Raw genomic sequence first — 24406 nt, forward strand, 5'->3', positions numbered from 1 at the left:
TTGCTACATCCTTCTTCAGTTTAGACACCACATCTGACCAGCAATAATGTTACAGTAGTGATCACACAACTGACTTTATGGCAATAAGATACCAAATTATAAATAAGACCCAAGGCCATTCCAACCAACACTTAAGTCATACACCTGTACACTTAAAGAATAAACAATGTTCTAACTGCCACAGGTTTTTCTTTTTCTCTAGCAGTTAAACAGGCACTAGCCCTAAGAAACAAGTGCTAAAACAATTGTAGTTCACCGTTAGACCTTGACTAACTGACCCCCAACCCCTGGTCCACAAGTCACAACTACAGCTTTGATTGGACAAGAGATGGATGTCAGTAACTTTCTCCTGATAAAAGACCACCAACCATAGGCTGGCTCTGACCGGTTAACAAGAGGCTGCACACAGAGGGCCTTCATGTCCCTGCTTCACCTATTGCTGTATAGGGCCTACCTGCAATGCATTTAAATGTTAAGCCTCTGCTCCAGAGTGAATATGAGTCACATTTAATATGGATGTTCAGTAGGCATGCGTCAGGACCCTCTTTGTGAATATTCATAGCTCCTCCTGTAACCCTACTTAGCTAATCTGTTCAGGACAAATTCCTGCCTTACCATCCATTCCCTCAAAGTGCCTGCCTTTCCGGGTCTACCAGAGGCTATTCTTCCCAACCTGCAGATGGCCAGCCTGCAGGTTGCAATGCTTTACGAAAAATAAGATCTCCTTTCTAAATTTATAAACTGTGTGATTTTTAAGTTAACAGAGACCAAACCTGGAAATGGCACAGCATCACTTCTGTCTTATTCTGTTTGTCAAATAGTCACAAAGACAGCTCAGATTCAAGGGGAAAGGAAATAGGCTCTGCTTGTTGGGAGAAGGGGCAGGAATAAGTGGCAGCCATCTTTGGGATTATCTACCATGTATCTTGCAGAGTTGCTGTGGGAATTAAAGCAAGTTAATACATGCAAAACACTTAGAACAGAGCCTGGTTCATCAGATATATAAAAGTTAGCTTTTATTTAGATTCAAACTGTTGATCAAACTCACGAAGTAAGGCAGAGGTGAGATTGGAGCCATGTCGCCTGCCCCTAGACTCCACTGTTTGATTGTGTTGAATGATTTGCTAAACCTTCATAGGGTAAAGTTCCACCCAGGGGAGAAGGCCACAACTAGGGTATTTCCTACATGGTTTACCGCATGAGTTTACTCTCACCGTAGTCCTATAAGGTAGGTGTGGTTATTCTCAACTTACAAGGAGGAAACTGAGGCTCAGAGAGTGAAATATCTTCTCTAGTTACCAGCTAGAACCATCCTGGTTACTCACAAGAAATCTGCCATTTTTCTCTATCACGCAAGATCCTGTAATATGACATGCTAAAATTTAGACACCAGGTATTCGTGGCAGACTTACCACCCACGAGTCTGGACTCCTAATCAAGAAAGGGAGTGAAGACCATCTGAAGGGCTGGTCTCAGGGAGCTCTGCATGTTCAGGCAATCATTGTTTTCTAGATCTGCAACTTCCTTTTTGTAATTCATATTAGATGCCTTCGCATGCTTCTTGAAGGTCTTTCATTTCAGAACCCATTCTAAGAATTGTAATAGTCTTATCTCTGAGTGTTTAGGCAGCATTGACAACACTATCAACCACAGCAACTTCCATTTGTCCAATGCTTAGTGAAGCCACAGCCTCAAAGGACCACACCAAAAGTAGGAACAAGAGGGCTTCAATGATCTTCCCAAATCTATAGCTAGTAGGTGGTATAAATGGGACTTGAAGCCAGGTATTCTGGTTCCAAATATTATGGTTTTTTCCATTATAGTATGCAAGCTTTCATTCTACCTTTTTGAGCCCCACATTCTCTACCAGTACAGTGGAAATTGATTGTGCCTGGCCTTGTGGAGATGCTGTGTGACTGTTTATTGAACAAGTGTTTATTGAGCTTCTACTATGTGTCAGACATTGTTCTGGATACTGAGACACAAAGATAAACAAGATAGACAAAAACTTCGCCTTGTTGGGCTTACAGTCTGATAGGGAAGGCAGTCAATAAGCTCTTTGCCAATTCTCAGGCACTTTACAAAAGCAATAAATTATTTTTCCATTGAGGATCTAATACAAATATGGGTCACACTATGCAGTCATTCATTCCATTTATTTTTCTCATTTATTCATTCATTCATTCAATTATTCATGTAAGCACCCAATATTACTGGATACCAATTATGTGTCAAGTACTGCTAGGTGATAGGAAAAGAGAAATAATAAGACAGATTGAAGCCCCACCTGAATGAGGTTTATGATATAGAATGGAGAACAGAAATTAAATTGAGGAAGTGTTATAAATAACAACAGCAATATCAAAACAGTAATGTAATAATAATAGTAGTGACATCCTCTTGGCTGGTTTGAGTAACAATTTACAGCTTATGAAGGATGCACAGTTAGGGTTTGCTAAATCAACTTGAGCTGGGTGGAGGTTATGAGGTCTAGAAGTGAAGGGCATCTGACACAGGGGCGGTCCTGTGAGCTGTGAGCACAAGATGAGCTCCGACACCTGATGGCATCTTCATCGTACCCCCAGGTGGTGCTGAGATGAGGGCCATGGAAGATAGAGCCAGCCAAAGGTGTGAGGTTTTTGTGGGCAGACATTAATGGCACAGAAGGAGGTTGGCCTAGCAGTCTCACTGAACTCGTGTCAGCCTTCAGGCGCTATCTGAGAGTGAGTACCTGTTAGTCTTGGCCTGATGTCAGTCCTTCAGTTTCCTCATTTGAGAAATGGAGACAACCCAGGCATCTACTCCAGGTCAAGAACTCAGGGAAGGAGCGTGATATGGTTTGGCTCTGTGTCTCCATCCAAATCTCATGTTTAATTGTAATCCCCAGTGTTGGAGGTGGGGCCTGGCGGAAGGTATTTGGATCATGGGGGCGGTTTCTCTTGAGTGGTTAGCACCATCTTCTTGGTGCTGTCCTCAAAATAGAGAGTGAATTATCATGAAATCTGGTGGTTTAAAAGTGTGTGTGGCACCTCCCTGCTCTCTCTTTTGCTCCTGCTCTGGCCATGTGACATGACTGCTCCCTCTTTGCCTTCCACCATGATTGTAAGTTTCCTGAGGCATCTCCAGAAGCTGAGCAGAGGTCAGCATCGTGCTTCCTGTACAGCGTGCGGAACTATGAGCCAATTAAACCTCTTTAAAAAAATTATCCAGTCTCAGGTATTTCTTTATAGCAATGGGAGAATGGACTAACACAGAGTTCATGAAAGCAACATTTTGTTTCTTGTTTTTGTTTTTGACGTGCAAGTTTGGTAAACAATGGGCTGGGAAATGAACATTCCCTGCAGGCTGAAATATTCCTGTGACCTTCAAGCTATGGGATAGGATGGCCTCTCTTTCTTCCCCTGAGGTTTCCTCTTTCTTAAAGATTTCTGGTTTCCGACTGTCCAATATTAATGTTCCACTCCTAGAAGTGCATGTGCTTTCCCATCCATCTTGACTTTCTCCCCACCAGTCTCAAGCTTTTACTCAATCACATCAAACTTTAAATCAATCTTCTATGGCTCCTTATTACTGAGCTTCCCTCACTTATTCTCCTGGAAAAAAAATAAAACATACAACAGAAACCTAGCCTGCTCTCAAAGTGATTTTTAAATTGCCTCTTCTAGAACATAATGTTGCATCAGCCATGGCAGGTAGGTGGGAGGGGGAAGTGTGGATTCCAAACTCCACCTGCCATGTTCCCTCCCCTGCTTCTTCCAAGGCCCCCAGCCCTTGTTCCAGCATGGTGAGGATTTTCTTGGCCTCAGCTGATATTAGAACACCAGCCCCATCTAAGTGGCCTTTCTGCTTCCAGCCTGGTCCTGGCCAGCCCCTATCTGTGCTGCTGCAGGATGACTCTCCTCTTGGGGCTCTGATGGCCAAGTATAAGCAACCCACAACCTTCACTGACCCCTATCGCAGCCCACAAAGTGAGGACCTAGATCCTGGGTGTGGCAGTGAAGCCCCTCTACAGGTGTCCTCTAGTCCCACATCTGCATTTTGTGTTCCTGCCTGTAGGATGAGCATCCTATGCCCTACGTCAGAGACTATGGGCTCCCCACGGGGTGCGGGCTGCCAGACACATAGCATCCATGGACCTCCCACCCCATTCCTAGGTTCATTCTAAACACATCTTCCAAGAACCTCCAGTATGCCAGGGCCTCTTCAGAGGCCAGCGTAGGGCTCAGTGGCCCTTTCTAGAAGAGGGAGCCCCTGGCCTGGCCTCCCCATTCTCCTCCTGGTCATCCAAAGAACCTCGAGCACTGTGGCCCTGCTGCATTCCGTTTTTTGGTTTTAGTTTTCCTTTTCTTGTTTAAATTTTTAAAATACTTTAAAATATGGACTTACACGAAGATAATCTCAACGTGAGAAATTACAATAACACAGAAAAAATGCAAGCTGACCCTGTTACCAACTCACTCCCCTGCCTCACATCCCTGCCCCATGGCTCTGATTTGTCTTATCTGTATGCTCAAAATCTCAAAAATAAATTATTTCCATCTTATTTCACTTTTTTTTACAATGAAAGTTTACACTTGCACATAGTTTGAAGAATCAAGAGTTCTACACGGCTCATGATGAGGCAGCAAATTCTTCCCCTGCCATTGCCTGAATCTGTCACCACGTTCAATGCTCTCAGATGAGGTTTCTTTTCTATCTTTTTCCTTTTTTAAAGATATTTATTTCTAATTAGTATGCTTATGTTACTCCTTTTTGATTTTACATTTTAGTCATTGTCTGTGGAAATCCTAGCATGGGCAGTGAGATTTTGCTTTCTGCCCCTTCTCCACTCACCCGCCCCTCCCCCCACCGCCACCCACCGCCACCCAACCACACACCTTCCCAAATCTCCACGGTAATTTTGGTTATCTCAGTTAGTATTTAGTGTTTATACTCCCATCCTGGGGAGTTTATTTCAAGCATTTCTCTAAAGACTCTTTTTCCTTCATTTCTCTCTTCTCTCTTTCTAAAACTCCTTCTATTCGGACATTGGGTTGTCTCTCTTATTGTCCTCTTCTTCCTAGGAGTGTCAAGTTTTCATCCAACCCTTCTTTGGAGTTTTTTATTCATGATATCTTATTTCTGACTTCTGGGGATCGGTTCCTCCTCTGACTTTTCCGTATTTAGAGATTCTCTCTGAGGATATTACAGTAGTTTTGTATAACAGTTTTCTTCCCCCAGCACAGCATCTGCTGCCTGCAACTTGCTTTTTGTTTTCTTCCTCTTTTTGTCTTGGTTCCTCAAATGAGACTTTTCTCAAATGTCTGCTGAACCAGGCCTATCACTCCCACTTGAGAATGGTTCTCTATGGAGCTGACTGGGTGGCGTCGGAGGATGGGGAGGGCATACACAGGAGGGTCCACCTCCGCCATTTTACTGGAGAACCTCTGGAGAAATTTACTGGAGAAAATTCATCAGTTTCCTTCCTGGGGGCTACTCCTGACTGCTGGGGCTTGGAAACCAAATGTGGATAGAGACTGGGGCCTAAGGAACTGGTCTGCACACTGATGTTCACCCAACCTTCCTGTTCTCTAAGATATTTCACCAAGAAAGGGCCAGAGTCCCCATTATAAAGGGCTCCCTTTTATTCTCAGAGAATACAACTCCAGTCTTACAGCTGAGTGGGGGCGGGCAGTCACCTCTTGGCACTGGATTATTCAGAAAATCTGAGATCTAACTACTGTTTTTTGGCTTTTTTTTTTTTTTTTTTTTTTTGGAGACAGAGTCTCGCTCTGCTGCCCAGGCTGAAGTGCAGTGGCGCTTATCTCGTCTCAACCTCTACCTCCCAGGTTCAAGCAAGTCTCCTGTCTCAGCCTCCCGAGTAGCTGGGATTACAGGCATGTGCCAGCACACCCGGCTAATTTTTGTATTTTTAGTAGAAACAGGGTTTCACCATGTTGGCTAGGCTGGTCTCGAACTCCTGACCTCAAGTGATCTGCCTGCCTTGGCCTCCCAAAGTGCTGGGATTAGAGGCATGAGCCACTGTGCCTGGCCCTAACTGCTTTTTTATAAGTTAACCTTCACCCAGTGCTCCTGTCCTGACCTCCTTTTTTGCCCTCATTTCCAGAGATATCTAGTCCTGCCAAGCCCCAAGTCTTTGAGGGGTTTTGTTTTGCAAACCAGACAGCTTCCATGCTCTCCTTTGTGCTGGTTTGGGATTTAGCTGTCTTGGATCAGCTAAATAAATCAGCAGCCTCTCCCTCATCTGTTTTCCTGCATCCAGAATGCTTTCTCCCCTCATGTTCTTTCCATCTAGTTGTGCTTGTGCCTTTAAAAACATCCTTTAGTGCTGTATCATGAAGTTTTGTGATGTGGAAGAGCCAAATGTGACTTTTAAATGTCACCCTTAACTGGAAGTTTGAATTTGAGTTTTGGTTTTCTCATTAACTACAGAAGTATTATGCAGTGTATGTGTGTGTGTGTGTGTGTGTCTGTGTGTGTGTGTTTGATCCTCGCTCTCTCATGCCTGAACACTCTCCTCAATGTCATTTTGTTATTAACTTGTCTTTTTTGCTTTAGCATTATTGACAGTGATTGGGTCTCTGATTTCATTTTTTTGAAAAAGTTTTTTTTTTTTAAAGAGAAACAATGAGTGTTCTTTGTTTATGTCTTCCTCAAAGCTATGTCATTAGGAGCATAAAAGTTCACAGCTGCTCTCTTTTCTCAGTAGGTTATCTATATTAGGAATTATATCTCTCTGTTCCCCTTTTTTCTTAGCATCTTGAATCCTACTTTATTTGATGTTACTAAATTTGCTTTCTTTTTGCTCACATTTACTTGCTTACCTTTTTTTTTTCTGTTCTTTTGCTTTTTAATCTTTTTGTTTATTCCTCTCTCTTTTTTAGACCCAATCTCACACTTTCTATTTTAAGGGATAGATGAATCTAACCTATTCATGTTTATTATGAGAAACAAAATGTTTGTACCTTCTTTTGCCGTCTTATTTATTAGTTTTTTACTTGTCTTTCTTTCTTGTTTTTTTTTTTTCCTTTCCCCCATTTTGTCCCATTTGCTCAACTGATCACATTTAATTTTTTACTTTTCCTTTGGTCTTAGGTTTCGGAAGTTATACTTTCCATGTCTATTTTGTTCCATTTCAATTCAAAGCCAAGAAACCCACAACAAATAAAGGACCGAGATAACTAGACTTAAAATGAGTTCCCAACAGTGGAAATAGACCAGGCTGATCAACAAAGAATGTGGCAGGAGTTTTCACGACTCAACATTCCAAGCACAAGCTAAAATCACTAAGGTTTAAAAAACCTGGAAGCCTTTACTTGTGAAACTGTGGGATCTGTCTGCTGGAAACCCTCAGGGACAGGTGCTGGGAAAAGCTGGAGGATCAAGGGTGCTTCCAGGCTCTGCTGTGACATGCCTTTGCCTGGTCTTTCCATTTGAGCTTGTGCAAGCTGCTTCCTTTTTCTCCGTCTTGAACTGTCTTGTATCTATGCTCTCTGTCCTCTGCTGACCCTCCTGCCAGCAAGATGGGGAGAGGGGAAGAGATAGGGCTTTGGAGAGAGAACAAGGAATGTGGGCTGGGAGTGATTCTCCTCCTGTGTTGTGAGCTCTGCGCAGCATCAAACGTGGCTGGATATCCTTCTTCCCGACAGTTACATCTGCTGGTGCAGCCCGTCCTACAGGAGAGTGCTGACCGCCTGGGCCCCCTGTCACTGAGAACAGTGAGCAGGGCATATTTTTCCAGGAACCAGATATTGAGAATTAGTCTATTACATGCCGTTCATGCAATTAAATAGAAATTTGTGAGGCTATGTTGCCAGCAGCTGTGCAAGTTTGAGATCATACTGTATAAGCTGAATGAATCAAAATTGACCGACAGTTGCCTTGAGATTGGGAACCTGGGCAGTGGGGTGCCATAGAAGCCAGGCTTTGTTGGGGGAAATGGGAAGAAGTTTTATTGTCCCAACAGGAATTGGGAGTGAGTGCCAGCCAGACCCAGAAAGGCCACAAGAGCTCTGGGCAGATGCTGGCATCTGCTGGGACATACTGGCCCCTCTCATGATTCAACGTGCTCCCTGGCAATAAATGCCCTGTTTCAGTTTAGATTGGGCTTGAGGGCTGCTCTTGTGTCCAGGCTTGTGACTGCAGATGTCCATGCCTCCATTTTATTAGTTGCTTCCACCAGAGGATGTGGAGGTCTGGAAAACATGGCAGGGGAGGGAGAGGAGTGTCTGGCTCAGAAATTTCAGGAGATAGAGGTTCCTTATGGAGCTAGCTGATGGGTGAGGGCTCCCAGGGCCACTTCAAGGCTCACTATAAGGAATACGTGGGGAAGCCTGTGGCAGAGGAGGCTCTGTCCATGTGTGGCCTGGGTGGCCTCAGGGTCATGAGCACCCGGGCTCTCCCAGCATCACAAAGTCCTGTTCCCAGGAGGCAGTGCTGTGGGATGGTACAGGAGGAGGGTGACAGTAAGGGTCCAGGCAGGGCTCTGAAAGGCTGGGAGCAACTCTGGCAACTCTGTTCACAGTAATCAGAGTGACAGATCACCAAAAGGTCAGCCAGGAAAGCCAAGACACGGTTGAAGGGCCAAGGCTGGTCTACAAAACTGGGAGGCCAGAAGGAAATGACTGTGGGGAACCAGAGGTGTGGTGCCCAGCCTAGGAGTGAGCCTGAGGGGCAGTTGGTGGCCAGGTGAGGGCAGGGCTGGGTGGGCTTATTGGCTCAGATTTGAGTATCCAGTGTGCTAGGATTTGTATCCAGTTATGTGTATGTTATACAATTTAACCCCTAGCTCATCCCTGTGATGGAGGTAATATTGTCTCCATTTTACAAATGATACAATCTAAAGTAAAAAAAAAAATGGACTCCCCATTGTAAACAAATGTGAACCTGAAACAGCCAGTCCTTCAAGATGAGTCCCCAGGGGCTAACTGGACCTAAATTTAAAATCGGGCCAAGTGGACATTGACTGAGTAGGGATCACACATGTACTCTGCCTTCCCCCAAAGACCAGACTACTGTTTAATTCTGGAACTTTCAGATCTCACCTGAACCAACCAATCAGAGTTCTCCCGAACCAACCCATCAGAACTCACCTTCCAGAGCTCAGCTGTATCATCCCTCAGAACTAAATAAGTCCAAATCCTTCATTTGCATAAACAGACCTGATTGGGAACCTGGGCCGGCACGTTTGCTATAAAACCCTCCTTTATGTTCTCTGGAACACACCTTCACCTTTTGCATGGAAGCTGTGTCTCCCCAGTTTGCAAACTGTTCACTGGAATAAAGTCTCTTTCCTCCATATTCCGTTTCAGAAAACTTTTGTTCACACCGCACAGCTAGCATGCTAGGTCTCATTCAGATCTAGCTGACTCCAGAGTTCCTATCTGGCTCACTTAACTACTTAGAGTTCTCCTTTCTCATACAGTCAAGGAGGCTGGACAACATCAGGGTTTTCTGAATCCACCTTCATGATTTTTGTCATACTCACATTTCATCTGTGCTATTATTTGTGTAAAAGTTTTCCTGAAGCAGTCTTACTTCTAATTAATTTATTTTTATTGTGGTAATGTATGTGTAACACAAAGTCTACTATTTGAACCACTTTTAAATATATAGGTAAGTGCCATTAAGTGCATTCACGTTGCTGTGAAACACTTTTGGTTTTAATGTCAATATACAGTATTTTAGAAAGGAAAACTTGGTATCTCTATCACAAGTGGGAACTTTCCATAGAGGTAGCTATTGGAATTACTTTCCATAGAGGTAGCTATTGGAATGGACAGAATGAAGACAGAAAGTTATTCATGAGCAGCCAGTTCCTGTTGCACTGAAGGCTCTAAGTAAGATGAGGCCTGTTCCCTTTTCACCCCCGTGCCCCCATATTTTGTTTAAAAGGAGGATCCAAGTGTTTGAGAAGTGTCAAAGGTAGGCTCACAGGGTTGACACTTCATCCTTGACATGCTTAGAAGAACTGAAAGAGGAAAGGGACATTTTCTCATGCCCAGCTCCCCCTTCACCCCTTGCCCATCCCAGAGTCCCCTCTCTGCCCCCAAGCTGTGGGGATGGCTGGGATGTGAACCAGGTCCCTTCCCAGCAAGATTCCGTGACCTGTGACCCCAAACAGGGGATCTGCCCTCTCTGACTTGGACCCACGACTAGAAGCAGCTTTTCGGACAAGTCCTTTAAGGTCCCTTCCTGTTTTTTCCCCAAGAGATACCCTTTCTCTCTCTGAAACCCATCACAGGGACTGGATTGCCCAAGTGCTTCTGGCCCAGGTGTCTTGGATGGCAGCACACAGAGTACCTCATTATGATGTTTGCATGGGCCGCTGTGACGAGGCTATACTGTGATGGGCGAGGCTACTAGCTGCTCTGAGGGAGTAAACTTAGTGCAATTTGGATGAAAGGCAGATATTTAAAGCACCTTCTTAAAATGTGGGTCTCACAGTGCTGGACACAGAAACCCTATGTGGGATGGGCGCAAGGGCTTCAGAGTGAGCCAGGTTTCAGTTTGAGGCTAGATGTGTCTGGTGACCCATTTTCCTGCAAGATAGAAGTAATGAAATGTGTGCATGTATGTCCTTCTTGGAAGCATGAAGGGGCCAAAAAGAACATGGAAGAGTTGTTTTCTTAAGTTGGGCAGGGACATTCTCTATCAACATTTTAAGGAAACATTTTCATTGCAGAAGTTGTGGACATGTTCCAGTAAAACAGGCTGTGATACCAGGAACATGGGGGATAAGAATGAAAATTACTTTGGAAATCCTGGCAAAACATCACTGTGATGGAGTCAGTGGCTCTGTGCCTTCCTCCCTTCTCCTGGGCATGGTCTTCCCTCTTGTGGAGACCTGCCATGATGCCCACGGCACACCGGACATGCGCTTCTCACCTGGGGCTTGATCTCATCTTTGTCCTTGTAGTAGAAAAGCTGATCCCCACGCAGCACAAACCAGCGCTGCTGCCAGTTCTTCATGATGCTCCTCTGCTTCTTCAGCCAGCCCGCCTTCAGCACGGGGCCCAGCCTGTGAGGGCACGGCGTCCGCCCAGGGCTCTGGCTCTGCTCCCCCATCACTAGGCTTTTGGAGCGGGCTGAAAGCCAAGGACACACAGAGTGAGCACGCAGGCAGCGTGCCTGCTATCAGTCCTGCCCCCATCCTGGTGTCCCAGCTGCCTCGTGACTGAGGCATGGGAGCCCAGGCCAGCAGGATGTGAGCAGCTGGGCCTACTTCCCCTTGGCATTGAAGGGGCATGGGTTGGAGCATCTGTGTAGCAGCCTGCAGTGATCTCCCTGGGGTAGGGGTACAGCCTGCCCACCTGGTTAGTTTCTGCTCTGTCTCTGGGATCCTAGGTTCTTCATTCCTCCACGTTTGTTCATCCATGCATCCATGTATCCATCCATGCATCCATCTGTTCATCCATGGATTCATCCATCCACCCGTTCATTTGTTCAATGATTCATTTATTCATTCAGCCATTGCTTATTGATTTCTTACTATGTGCATAGAACCGTTCCAGTTTTCCAGGGGACAAAGTAGTGAAATAAAAAACAGATAAACATCTGGATCCTCCTGGAGCTCACAGTCTAGCAGGGTTCCTGTTGCTCAGGTCCAGAAGGAACTGGCCCCACCCAGATCTGGTTTCTGCTTAGCCCCTCTACTCTGGAGGCATCCGAGCCCCCAGAGCCTTTGTATTTGTTCCCTGGGACCATCCCACAGTGGGGCTTCTTCTTCAGCTGTTTGCTGTGGCTTGTTGGTGGCTTCCTGGCAGGGCAGAGGGGCCAGCACTCCTACCCCAGAGCCTCTGAGTGCCCATGAGCCCTGCAGGTCCTTATTCTGGTTGATGGTGCTGAGCCACACCCCACCGAGGTTAGTGCTGCCCTTCACAGGGATGACTGAATTCTTGTCCCCTCTGCCCCTACTCCTTCCCCTTCTGTCCCCCTCCTTCATTCTCCTCTGTCCCCAGGGAAGCTCCTCTCCTCTCTCTGGCCAGTATCAAGGCCATTGCCACAGTGATCACTAGGAGGGGCCATCTTGAACTCTGGAGAAATAATTCTGAGTTCAAATGTAATCACACCTGTAATTCTTAGGCCATGGATTCTAACTTGTGATTGGAAAGCACAGTGCCTGTGACCTACAATTCTTGCACTGTATCTGTGATTCTGTGTGTGTGGGTGTAAGCTCTTCCCACTACACTAGTGACTGCAGTTCTCTAAGCCTGGCCTACTTCTGCCCATGTGGTCCCACTAGCCTGGACTTTTCTTCCATCCCTCTTCCATCCATACCCTGGCATTAGCTGCATGGTGAGCTCCTATATATCCTTCAAGAGCCAACTCAAAGGACACTTCCTCCATGGAGCCTTCCTTCTGAATCTCCTCCAAATAGTCACTCCCTCCCCTACCAGGACAGGTGGCCCATGGCTGGTGATTATCTCTGTGATTGTCTTTCTGCCACTCTGGACTGAAGGGTGGGGACTGGAGGAGATGATGTCTTACCCACTTCTACATGCGTGTCCTTGTTACTGTGGGGGGCAAGGAATAGACGTAAGTCATGGTGGTCAAACATCACTGGATACTTAGGGTCACCCTTATTGTTAGCTATTTTTTGTATCTTAACATGACATTAAATATTACATAGTACTGGCTGGGCGCGGTGGCTCACGCCTATAATCCCAGCACTTTGGGAGGCCAAGGCGGGTGATCACGAGGTCAGGAGATTGAGACCATCTTGGCTAACACGGTGAAACCCTGTCTCTACTAAAAATACAAAAAATTAGCCAGGCATGGTTGCAGGAGCCTGTAGTCCCAGCTACTCGGGAGGCTGAGGCAGGAGAATGGCCTGAATCCGGGAGGCGGAGCTTGCAGTGAGCTGAGATTGCGCCACTGCACTCCAGCCTGGGCAACAGAGCAAGACTCAGTCTCAAAAAAAAAAAAAAAAAAATTACATAACACTCAGGCACTGTCTGAGGACACATTATAAGCTTGGTGTGTTGGGAGAAAAGCTGAGTGTTGAGAGAGAAGCTGAGGCAGGGCTTGGAACATGTCCAGGGTCCAGGGTCTAAAACCCCTCGTGGACTTTGCAATGTGTCTAGACTTGCTGGCTCCTTGCTTCTAGCACTCCCATTATCTCAATAGCCATATGTTTCAAAGAAAATGCTAAACCATCACAGCTGTAGCACATTTGCTTGATACACTGCTTCCTTTCAACCTCCACATCCTCACCACCTGTTTTTTTGTTTGATCACCAATAAATGGTGTGGGCTCCCAGAGCTCCGGGCCTTCGCGGTCTCCGTACTAACATTGGCCCCCTGATCCCACTTTCTCTCTTAACTTGTCCTTTCTTATTCCTTTGACTCTGCTGGACTTCATTGCTCCCACAGCCTGGTGTTGGGTCCAATCACCCCAACACTGATGTTCACACCTTCACCTCAACTGTCATATGGCCTGGGGTATAATACTGAATCTATCACTTTTACACAGGCCTCTGCTCTGGAAGGGGTTGTCCCCTCCAGACAGGCCCCTGCTCATGGACAACAGCAGCATTCACAGGAGGCCTCATCTCTTCTCTCTGGCACCCAAGTAGCTGTGATAGATCTATGGGTACCACTAGCCACCCTGGTGTCAGACTGTCTAGGTCCTCACCCGCTCCACCTTGATTCTCTGTTGCTGTCCCTCTGCTGCTGGAGAGGTTGGGGTTGAATGCTCTAGCCTTGCCTTGGCTGTGTTTTGGCCCAGAGAGGAAGTGGGTTGTTTGCATGCTTGCCCCTGCACACTGAAGCTGGATTGGTGATTCCTCAGGACAGTGGGTTTTTTCCAGAGACTAACGGGAAGGCAAATCAGGGAGCTGAGTGTGGATCACATGGCCCAGGACTTTCAAGGAAAGCAGCCCCCTCTGAAGCCCAACAGCGCCCTGAAACTGGGCTTGAGCTTCACCTTATCTGTGTTTCAGAATGATCGGCACTTTTTTTCCCTCCTCTCTGTGGGGTTGGTCCCCACACTTGTTCATGTGGATTTAGAGTGTGCTTCCCTCCTTTATTTCTATGGCTGGTTATTATCCCTGCAAATGGACACACCATACATTGCTTTTACATTCTCACATTGATGGGTATTGGCACTCTCCTCAATGTGAGTTATTTAATTAAAAAGACGTTGGGACCCAAGTGAAGAAATACAGGCTTTGGACTAAGGTTTGAGTTTGCATCACTGCCAGCTCTGTGAACTCTCTGTGCCTCAGTTTGCCAGTCAGAAAACTGGGCCCATATGAGATAACAACACCTCACCCAGCAGGGCAAGCTGGCAGAGGGGAGACAGCATAACTGCAGAGTGCTTAGACGTATGGGTGCCTAGTAATGGGTTACTATGGTGATGAGGATTAGGATAATGGAGATGGCGCAGTGGATGTCTCCGTGCAGAATTTGTTTCCTAAAGCTGGGCTCCCAGCAGTGAGGTCACAGGGCAGAGAATGGACCACTCTCTGGCCCCTGGCCCTTTAAATGCCACTATACACTGCCTTCTAGAGATGGCGTTTGGCTGTATTACACCAAACAATTATGCCAATGTGCCACTTTCCCCATCACTACCAACATAAAATAGTATAATTTGAGCATTCCTACTCCATAATTTAGTAGGTATAAAATGGCACGTAGTTATTGTCCTAGCTGTTCTGATTTTGGGTGATTAATCAGCTGGAACATCTTTGCACGGGCTTCTACCAATTGTATGAGACGTCTGCTCGCTCCCTTTGCCCATTTAGCTGATTGCCCGCAGCAGGAGGAGCACTGAGTCAAACTCAGTGGCATACAATCCTGGAGTCCTGGAGACCCAGAGCTACTGGGCCCCCTTTCCCTCTCCATAGGAGCCCCAGCCCTTCCCTGCAAGTCTTCCTACAGCCTGGAATTTCCAGACACCTGTATTTCCAGACAGCTGTAGCACCCTATCCCGCATCTGTGCTGCACAGCCCTGGCTGCTCTGCAACCTCAGCAGCCCTGTGTGGAGGACACAGACTTGGAAGAAACCACCCTGCCCAGATGAGGGTGAGCTGTGCTTCTGATAAGACAGGTGGGGTTGTGCCAGAAGAGACCCAACAGCATCAGAAGGGGCCTTTCTGCTCCAGGGCTGCTGCCTCACCTTCTCCATCTCAAGCCAGCAAGGGGTTGAGCAGGGCTGGATTCAGCAGCACTCACCAGTCCCTTTCCAGGGTTGGGGCTGCATCAGGCCCTGGGAGGTGGAGCTGACAAGGGTTATCAGGACCCCTGGGCTTCAGAGGAGTCTGGCAGGGGACTAAGGAGGACAGGGAGAGGTGTGCCCCTTTGATTACTGAGTTTTCTTATCTGGGTCTCAACTTGCTCATCTCTAAAATTCCTTTAATGGGTTGAGAATTGCTAGTCAAATTAGGTCACCAGTGCCTGGGCTTTTTTTGTTTAATCAAGTGAGATTCCTACCATGAGAATTGACAGATGTTGTTTCCCCTGGCAGTGAGGAGTCTCTGGAGCTGGTGGGTTGGCTTAGGTCTCCACTGTCTATTCTTGAATTGTCCTTTATCTCTTATCAGAGAATCTTCAAGGGCTATGGAGAACATTTTGTCCTTCCACAGATGTTTGCAAAGTACTCTTTGGGGTCTTTAGTGGGGACTGAAGTCATGGAATGTTCTAGAGCTACATCCCTGATTCTGTCTCTTGTCTTATATTACAACAGGGCCTGAAGCTGTCTCATTAAATGCACTTGCTCTTCTTTCCACATCCCCCATAGCATCCTGTGCAGGGCTGGTGCACATTAGGAGCTCAACAAAAACTCAGTGACTCATCAGCACAGTCCAGCTCCTCTGAGCGCTGCTGCACCCTCTGTCCCAGTGGTGGACAATGTCTGTGAGGTGCTCTCTGTCCAGGCATGCCTGCCCCAAGAAGGGTGGGCTCCCTATGCATAGGACCATGGACGCTGAGCCTGGCTGAGAGCAGGATCTTGCACAATCAATACATGGCTGACTGCGGGACTGGCCTGTAGTCAATGTGGCAAGACAAAGAAGGTGGGCACATTCTGTGCCCTGATGCCCAAGGCCCAGGCATCAGGCCTCCTGAGAGCTTCATGTAGGAGGGAGCAGGTATGGGGGACCATGTTCACTGGGGCAAGGGAGCTGGTAGGCAGGAAGCTCTGGGTGGTCTCTACTTCAGTAGATGTAGTCATCCCCGAGAGTCCCACCTGCCCCACCCTGCAGGATAGGAAAGGCTGGCTCCAGTCCCTCTGACAAGGAAGCACTTCCTGCAGATGCTACTGAAGCTGCAAAACCAGCCTAGGATTTTCCCCAGCTGATCAATCACACACATATTAGGCTGATGGAGCTTCTTGAAAGGAAAATAATCATTGCTATGATTTATTAATAACTGCTGTTCCGGTCTTCAGCACTTCCTTTAATCAATTTATTTGGTCCTGTTAATATTTAAACCAGGCCTCAAGTCAAACAGCTCTGGCATTCTAAGTCTCCAGAACAGATCGGAGTTTCTGGAGGGTCCCCAGGAGCAGGCCCAGGCAAGCTCAGGACCCAGAGAGGAGGAAGGTGCCCTTCAACCTCCACCCTTCCCAAAGGTGGCTCTTCCATGCACACGCAGGACCATCCATTCACTCATCCATTTATTCCAAATCTATGGAGCTCCTCCAGGTACAGAGCCCAATTGACTTGATGGTGTTCCCTGTGGGGTCCCGCAGTCTGGCAGGGGAAGTAAATCACAACCACCACGGAGGGATGAAAGAGCACAGGCCTTGTGGGGCAGGCAAAGGCTGTGGATGCTGACCCTGAGGTGCCGACCCTTCTGCTATAGACCTCTGCTGAGGTCCCTCCACCCCGCGGAGGGAGGCCCCAGGCCAGGCCTCGAAGGATACTAGAGTGTGGGATGACCTCAGGGGAGGTGGGACTCAGGCTTGGGAGGAAGAAGCTAGCCTGGCACTTGCAATCTTTTGGCTCACATGACTGCGTGTACTGAGGGGCCGCTGTCACCTACTCTTGCTGACAGGCACATCTTGAGAGGGTGGCCCACATACCCGCCTCTCCTTCCTCACCCCCAGTCCCCACCAACTCCTTGCATTTAGAGATTTTGGCCTCTCCTGATATTGCTCTGACCAAATCCAACCTGAATTGGATCTCAGGGTCTCATCCTCCGATGCCCTGTGGTGGCTCAGACACTGTTAATCACCCTCTGCTTCTGGAAGCTCTTCCTTCCTTCCCCTCTGCAGAGCCCAAATACCAGCGTTTTTGCCCAAGTTTCTTTCCGCTTCCCCAGCCTGCTTCTGGCTTCAACTTCCTCCATCCTCCCAAATCCTGCTGTTGTCCAGGGTTGTCCCAGCTGTCTCTATTTCATTATGAATCCCAGGGCGTTATTTCTGCCCGGATCTTACTCAGGAGCTTCAGACTCATGTGTCAAACCATCTGCAGGACACTCCAGAGAAATGTCTCATGGTTATCTGGGCCTATGTCCAAATTCAACATGTCTCTCCCCAACCCACTTCTCCTCCCCATTCTCATCCAGGGCTCCATGACCAAGCAGACTTAACAGCTTGGACTTGTTCAGACAAATCCCTCCCCGTCAAGCCCTACAGTCCCTTAGTTTCCAAATCTGAAGATTCTCTCTGTGCATTCTGCCTTCTTTTCGTCTCCCCTTTACTGAACTGATTTGTATATAACCATCCCTTGCCTGGGCTACTTCCTGACTTTTAGCTCCTGCCTTCCACAAGATTCTCCAAAATAGATATGCAGCTACTAAGGGAGCTACACACAGATCTTCCTACACACAGTTCTAAAAAATCTTACTCTTTTCACAGAAGTAGTTATGGTATTTACTACACACAGAGGAAAATCCAGCCCCAGCCTGGCAAACGCTACCCTTCCACAGCACAGGATTTTCCTGTGTGTAGCTCCCTCCACACTGCACCCCATGGGCATGTACAATTATTATGTGTCAATTATAAACAAAATTTTCAAAAGCAGGTAAATCACGCCAAGGGAAGAGAGTTAAGGTCGCAGTGTCATGGGTGGAGGGGTGAGGGTACACAAGGGCCACTTTACAGAGAGTGGGTAGGGGTGACAGGAGGGGGAGTACAGCAAAGAAGCCTAGAGAACTCCTTCAGGAATGTTCCCTGCAAGCAGGAGAGAAGAGGGGAGAGTGGTATGGAGGGGCAGGGTGCCCCTTGCTAGAATGGGAGGGACCTGAGCCGGTTTAAGTGCATTTGGACTGGCAGAGGTGGAGGCTGTGGGTGAGGGTCAGGTAGGGTGATGAGTCAAGAGGGAGCTTCCTGGGAGGTGACAGGATGTGGAGCCTGAGCTCAGGTGGTCAGAGGTTAGCATGAGATGGCAAGACACTCTCCTCGGTTGTGGTGGGGGCAAGGAGGTGCCCTGTAGCAAGAATGAGGCCTTCCTCTGCTCCGAAGTGCCCCACCAGCTGAGGCCCTACCTGCTGGGATTAGAGAGTCTACCTGTTCCCCACAGCCCTCCTTGTGCTCATTCTGACAACGTCCCCATCCCATGCCTCTATATTGCTGCGGCCCTGAGCTGTATCTGTGCCAGGGTGCCCATAAACCCTTGAGTGGCCTGGTCCAGACTACAGGTCACGCTGAGCCGGGCCATCTGGCCTGTGAGGGAGGACGTGGGCTGCACGCCTTCCCAGTCACTGAGGATGGTAAACTTGGCGCTTGCTCCATGACTCTGGCCTGGCCGTCCTGGGGACTCTGGAGGTGGTCATGGGGGTATTGCTTCCTCTTGGGGTGAGATGAGAGAAAGAAGAAATTCAGCGCATGGGCAGGGTAGGGCTGGGGTGGGTGGGCAGTAGAAGGGATGGACGTTCACAAGAGCCTGTGACTGCCAGAGCTAGGGCCTGGTGGGTGACCTGAATAATTTCACTTATTTCTCAGCGCAACCCTGATTTCTCAGATGTTCGAATTGAGGCTCAGAGGAGAGAAGAGCTTCCTCAAGGTCACACAACATTGCTCTTATGTGGCAGAGCCGGGATTCAAGCCCTGGCTGGTCTTGCTCACTATGGACACTACAGTTCTGAGACTGCAAATGGAGCCTGAGTAGCCCTTAAGTGCTTCAGCTCAGAGCCTCCAGAGAGGAGGAGCGCCAGGCTAAGAGGGAGGGTGACTGCGAGCCCGCAGACTCAAAAAGAAATGAAGCCTGAGATGAAAACACGTTAACACAAACACAAGAGGTCAAAACCCTGGGTGTAGGCAAATGGAATTCAAGTACCCAAAGGTTCATTCATTGTTAGAGGAGAGCAGAAGGACTGTGCAACGCGAAGTCACCCCGAGGCACAGGGCCAGCAGAGGAGGAACCATTTCACGCCATTTTCTCATCCAGGAGGGATCCTTCATTTCTCAGAATTGAATAAATTAAAGAAGTGAATATGCAATGGGAGGGAGAGGAAATACAAATAACTACCAGCATGTATGGGTATGCCGAACTTCAGCAGTGAGAGGGCAAATGCAGACTACAGCCATAAGATACTGCACTGTGTACCATTTAGATAGGTACTTTTTTTTTAAAGTTTGGCGATATCACATGTTGGCAAGACTGTGAGTAATCCTAAGTCACATATAGAGAGTAATTGGGCTGTATTCATTAAAATTAAAAACGTGCATCCTGGGCAACATGGTGAAACCTCACATCTACAAAAAATACAAAAATTTGCTGGGCATGGTGGTGTGCCCCTGTGGTCCCAGCTATTCAGGAGGCTGAGGTGGGAGGATTCCTTGAGCCTGGGAGGCAGAGGTTGCAGTGAGTCGAGATTGCATCACTGCACTCCAGCTTGGACAATAGAGCACAATAGGGACAATAGACCCTGTCTTAAAAAAACCCCAAAACAACAACAACAACAACAAAACATGCATGCTCTGCAATCTAACAATTGTGCTGCTCACCTCTGTCCTGCAGAGAGAACTACAAATGCATGGGTAGTCACAATCAAGCATGCCCATTGATATCTAAAAACGTAAAAACCTGAGTGCCCGTTAGTAAGAAAATGGACAAACTGTGCTATATTCACATTAGAAAAGACTTGAAAAGAATGAGATCAAAATATACAAGCTAACATGGTTAGCTTCTCTTTTATCCAGCACCTCACTGTCTTCAATCCTTGTCTCCAATTCCTGCCTTGTTTTCTCTCACTCTCTCTTTTAGACAGAGTCTCACCACTACATTGCCTAGGCTAGACTCGAACTCCTGGGCTCAGGCAATCCTCAGCTTCCCAAGTGGTGGGGCTACGGGTATCTGTCACCGCACCTGGCTTCTGTTCTCTGTTAAGCTTCAGTCAGGCTTCCCCAACATCCGTCCCACCAGAACTGCTCTTACCACATTGGCAATGACTCTCACATTGTTCAACCCAAGCGTCCAGTCAGTCCTCCCATTCCTTGGCCCTTTGGCTACACTTGATTGTGAGGCTGATCCATCCCTGTCCCAGGACCACTTTGTACTCCTGGGTTCCAAGATTATACTCCCCCGCTTCTCCCCTCCCTCACCGGCTGTCACTCCCATCTCCCCGTCTTCCTGACCTCTCAGTGCTGAGTGTGCAGGGCTAGTCCTTGGCCCCCATGTCTGTCTATATCTCTGCCTCATGGGTTTGGACACCATCCATGCACAGAAGGCCCTCATGTGGCTCAACCCTGGCCTTGACCCTGCCAATGCTGCATGTCCAAAGCAGAACTCCTGGTCTTTCCCTGCCCCAGAACCCACTCCTCCCATGGTTCCCCCATCTCAGCCAGTGGATACCCCATCCTCAGATATTCCCTGCTCCCAGCTGCTTTGTTTCTCACCCGAGTTACTGCTGCAGCCTCTTCAAAACAGGGCAGCCAGCAAGAGTTCTTAAATGTGGGACTTAGATCACATTGCACCCTATGAAAACCCTGCAGGTTCCTGAGCTCCCTCAGAGCAACAGTCAGATCTGACACTATGGCCTATGAGGGTCCTGGGGACTGGCCACATGGCCTCTCGGCCTCCTTTATCCTCTCTTGTCCTGGCCGCACTGTCTCCTGCTGTTCCTACAGACATGTGCCCAGCATCTGGCTCTACACCTGCCATATGCCCTCTGCTCTCTGGGCCCTCCCGGATGCCCTAGAGTTCCTCTCTCAGCCCCTTCACTCTTTACTGAAACATTACTTTTTCAATGACACCTCTCTTATCACTCTTTAGAAACTGTTTCCCCCACTGCTCCATTTCTCCTTCCTGCTTTACCTCAACAACATTTACTTCAATTATATTATAGAAGTGGAAGAAAGTAAGTTGCAGAACAATTTACAAAATATAAAACTACAGTAGTCTCCCCTTATTCAAGCCAGGGATATATTCTTAGACCCCCAGTGGATGTTCCCAGACCCCTGGGGATGCCTGAAACTGCAGGTAGTACTGAACCCTGTATACAGTTTTTCCTATACATACATATCTATGACAAAGTTTAATTACTAAATTGGCACCACACTTTTGTGCTCTGGAGCCATTATTAAGTAAAGTAAGGGTTACTGGAAGACAAACACTGTGATACAGTGACAGTGCATCTGACAGCTGAGATGGCTACTAAGTGACCACAGGCAGGTAGCTTAGACAGTGTGAAGATGCTGGACAAAGAGAGGATTCATGTGCTGGGCAAGATAGAGTGGGACACCACGCTACTCAGAACAGCATACAATTTAAAACTTATGAATCGTTTATTTCTGGACTGTGGGTGTCCATGGGTAACTGAAACTGCAAACACGATACTGTGGATATGGGGAACCACTTTATATAAAAGGAAAGAAAAACAAAAATCCTAAACAAAAGACATTGCAATGTATTCTCAGCGGGTGCTCGTGTTTGTACACAGTTAGGTCTGGAAGGAACATATCCCACCTAGAATGGTGATAATGTTCCTAAAGGGAAGCCCGGAGCTGTTATATTGTACATTTCATGAAGGGAATGAATTTTTTTTATTATATAAATTACAATTAAAAGTTTTAAATGAAAGAGCTCTTTTGGAGTGGAGCTGGATCCCCTTACAGGAGATCTAAAATAGCAATTAAAGGATCATTATTTGATACATGCTTATGAGTATTTATCTGAGACAAGCATCACACTAGGCTCTGGACCACAGCAAGCAAGAAGGTCAGAGCCTCTGCCTGCATGGAGCTCCCAAGCTAGTGGGAGAGACTAACACCGATCAGCCCACAACGAACAGGCCAGGATGCTGGTGGAAGCCTGGACCAAGCCTATCTGTGGTCCTCCCATGGGACCACCATCAGGGAACTGTGAGTGAGCACACTGGTCCCTCTCTGCAGGTGAGCTGCTTGGGTGAGCCTGGGGCTCCAGCCTGCCTCCTCCACCCCGTCTCTCTCTTGCCAACCAGGGGCTCAGTGAGGGTGTGTGGATCACTCATGGGCCCAGCCCTGCACTGACAAGAGCACCTGGCAGCTGCCAAAGCTCAGACATTGCTCTCTGAGATCATATGGATCATGATGAAGCTCTGCCCAAATTCTCTTGAATCCCTTTTCCTGTGTCTATTTCCCTCCCCACCCCCAACTGTGCTGTCCTTCCAACAGTCTTCCCAGGGGTGGGTGGTGGTTTCTCAGGATTGCTGACAGGTTTTGGAAGACCGGCCTTGGGCTACTGGAGCCTGTTTTGCCCATGTACGGGGAAGACTGGGAGTGCCTAGGAGTTTATATCATCCACCCCTCGCCCAACTTAGGAGCTTAAAAACCCCTAACCAACCTTATTTCTAGCTAGGTACAGGGGTGTACTTCACTCTTTAGTTGGGGGCTCAGGCTGAGACCTCCCTTTCCTGTTACATCTGAAAGGGTAACAGGACTTTGCTCATGTCCTGCTTTCGGATCCCCCTCCCCCTACCCCCCAACTGTGTCCCCTGAGGGTCTCATTAATAGATTACTGCATGTGAATCCTTATCTCAGGGTCTGCTTTGGTTTGGAGATCCCCACTGAACATATTCATTGTTTTCAGGATCTTTTGAATAGACTGTGGCAGCCTTTGAATAGACTTGTGCCTTTGAGCAGCTGCTGGGCTCTCAGCTCTGGAGATGCTCCCTGGGGTGAGGCGCCCTGCCGTGGGCCAGGGATGTTTCCTATCTGCAGCTCTGTGAGTGCAGCCCCTAGAGCATGGAGAAGTGGCTGCAGGACAAGAGAGCTAAAACACAATTGATTTATAGAAGTCAATGAGATTTTAAAGCCGGGCTGGGAAAAGAGCAAAATGGATCTCAGAGCTGAATTGATTTAAAGGGTAAGTATTGAGCCAAAAGATTGATTGAGGAGAGAGAGATGGGGTATTGGAAGAGGCACTCTGGAGGGGCCGGGAAGAGATGGTTTCATCAAGTTAATGCAATTTGCCGCCAAGGGCAAAGGGGACCTCCTTCCGGGTCCCACACTGTCCTGGGAATTGTGCACAAGCATCAGATGATTTATTACCTAATGGTTCTTGAGTGCCCCTACTTTTAAAAACTTGTTTATATATATGTGTATAATTTTATTTGTTTTTTTTTTTTTGAGATAGAGTCTTGCTGTATCACCTAGGCTGGAGTGCAGTGGCATGATCATAGCTCACTGCAGGCTCAAACTCTTAGGTTCAGATGATTCTCCCACCTCAGCCTTCTGAGTAGCTGAGATTACAGGTGTGTATGACTATGCCTGGCTAATTTTTTTTTTTTGTAAAGATGGGGTCTTGCTATGTTGCCCAGGCTGGTCTCGACCTCCTGGCCTCAAGTAATCCTCCTGCCTCGGCTTCTGGAATTACAGGCATGAGCTACTACACCCAGCTTAATTTGTGACTTGCATTCTTCCTGGCCCTAATTGGCCACCTGTTTGTTCCTAGGTCTCCATCTCAGGGGGTCTAGAGAATGAGCCAGGCCCTCCTAATGAGCCTCACCTCGGGGTGAAGAACTAGAGCCAATAAAGTGCACAGCCTATCCATTCCTGCCCCCAGGAGTGAAAATATTAATTTTTAAGTAGTGATTAGGTAGATTAGAGAGTTTGGATTTTTTTTTTCATAGTGAATACTTTAATGATTTAACAATCAATATAAAAGATTGCATTCTTGAAAGTTATTTTAATCAATGCTTCCTGGGTCTGCCTCCTGGCTCAGCTGAGGCTGGTATTCAGCAAGGGCAGTGGGAAGCCGGGAGACACCCGAAGTGTTTGCTCTTTACTTCCATGTAGGATGCAGCCCTAGATTCAAGCGGATCTGGTGTTCATTTATCCATTCTTGAGATTATGGGGCCTCCCGTATGCCCACCTGTGAGAGCCACTGCATATGGAGATGCAAGACACACACCTGCCCTGGCAGAGCTAACGGGGGACAGATGCCCCAACACCAGATCTTGCTGTCATCTATAAAGGGAGAGGGGAGTGTGAAGGCAGCAGCAGCAGTGAGACAGTCGGGCTTGGGGTGGGGCTGGCTGGA

The 24406-nt window shown here is 47.6% G+C and overlaps 1 protein-coding gene across 10 annotated transcripts in view; it reads right to left on the minus strand.

Moving 5' to 3' along the window:
• ARHGAP22 (Rho GTPase activating protein 22) overlaps positions 1 to 24406 on the minus strand; it is a 209503-nt gene that overhangs the window by 125336 nt on the left and 59761 nt on the right. For 9 of the 10 annotated variants that reach the window (XR_010146869.1, XM_063781757.1, XM_024346363.2 and 6 more), the window contains one exon: positions 10888 to 11087. The exons of the other annotated variant lie outside the window; for it this stretch is intronic. Coding sequence is in view for 8 of the 9 variants with exons in the window: in XM_063781757.1 (XP_063637827.1) it covers positions 10888 to 11087 (200 nt within the window). In the remaining variant the exon portion in view is untranslated. The remainder of the gene's footprint in view (positions 1 to 10887; positions 11088 to 24406) is intronic. 10 annotated transcript variants of the gene reach the window in all.

This window comes from Pan troglodytes, chromosome 8, assembly GCF_028858775.2.
Source record: "Pan troglodytes isolate AG18354 chromosome 8, NHGRI_mPanTro3-v2.0_pri, whole genome shotgun sequence".
NCBI classification, from domain to species: Eukaryota; Metazoa; Chordata; class Mammalia; order Primates; family Hominidae; genus Pan; species Pan troglodytes.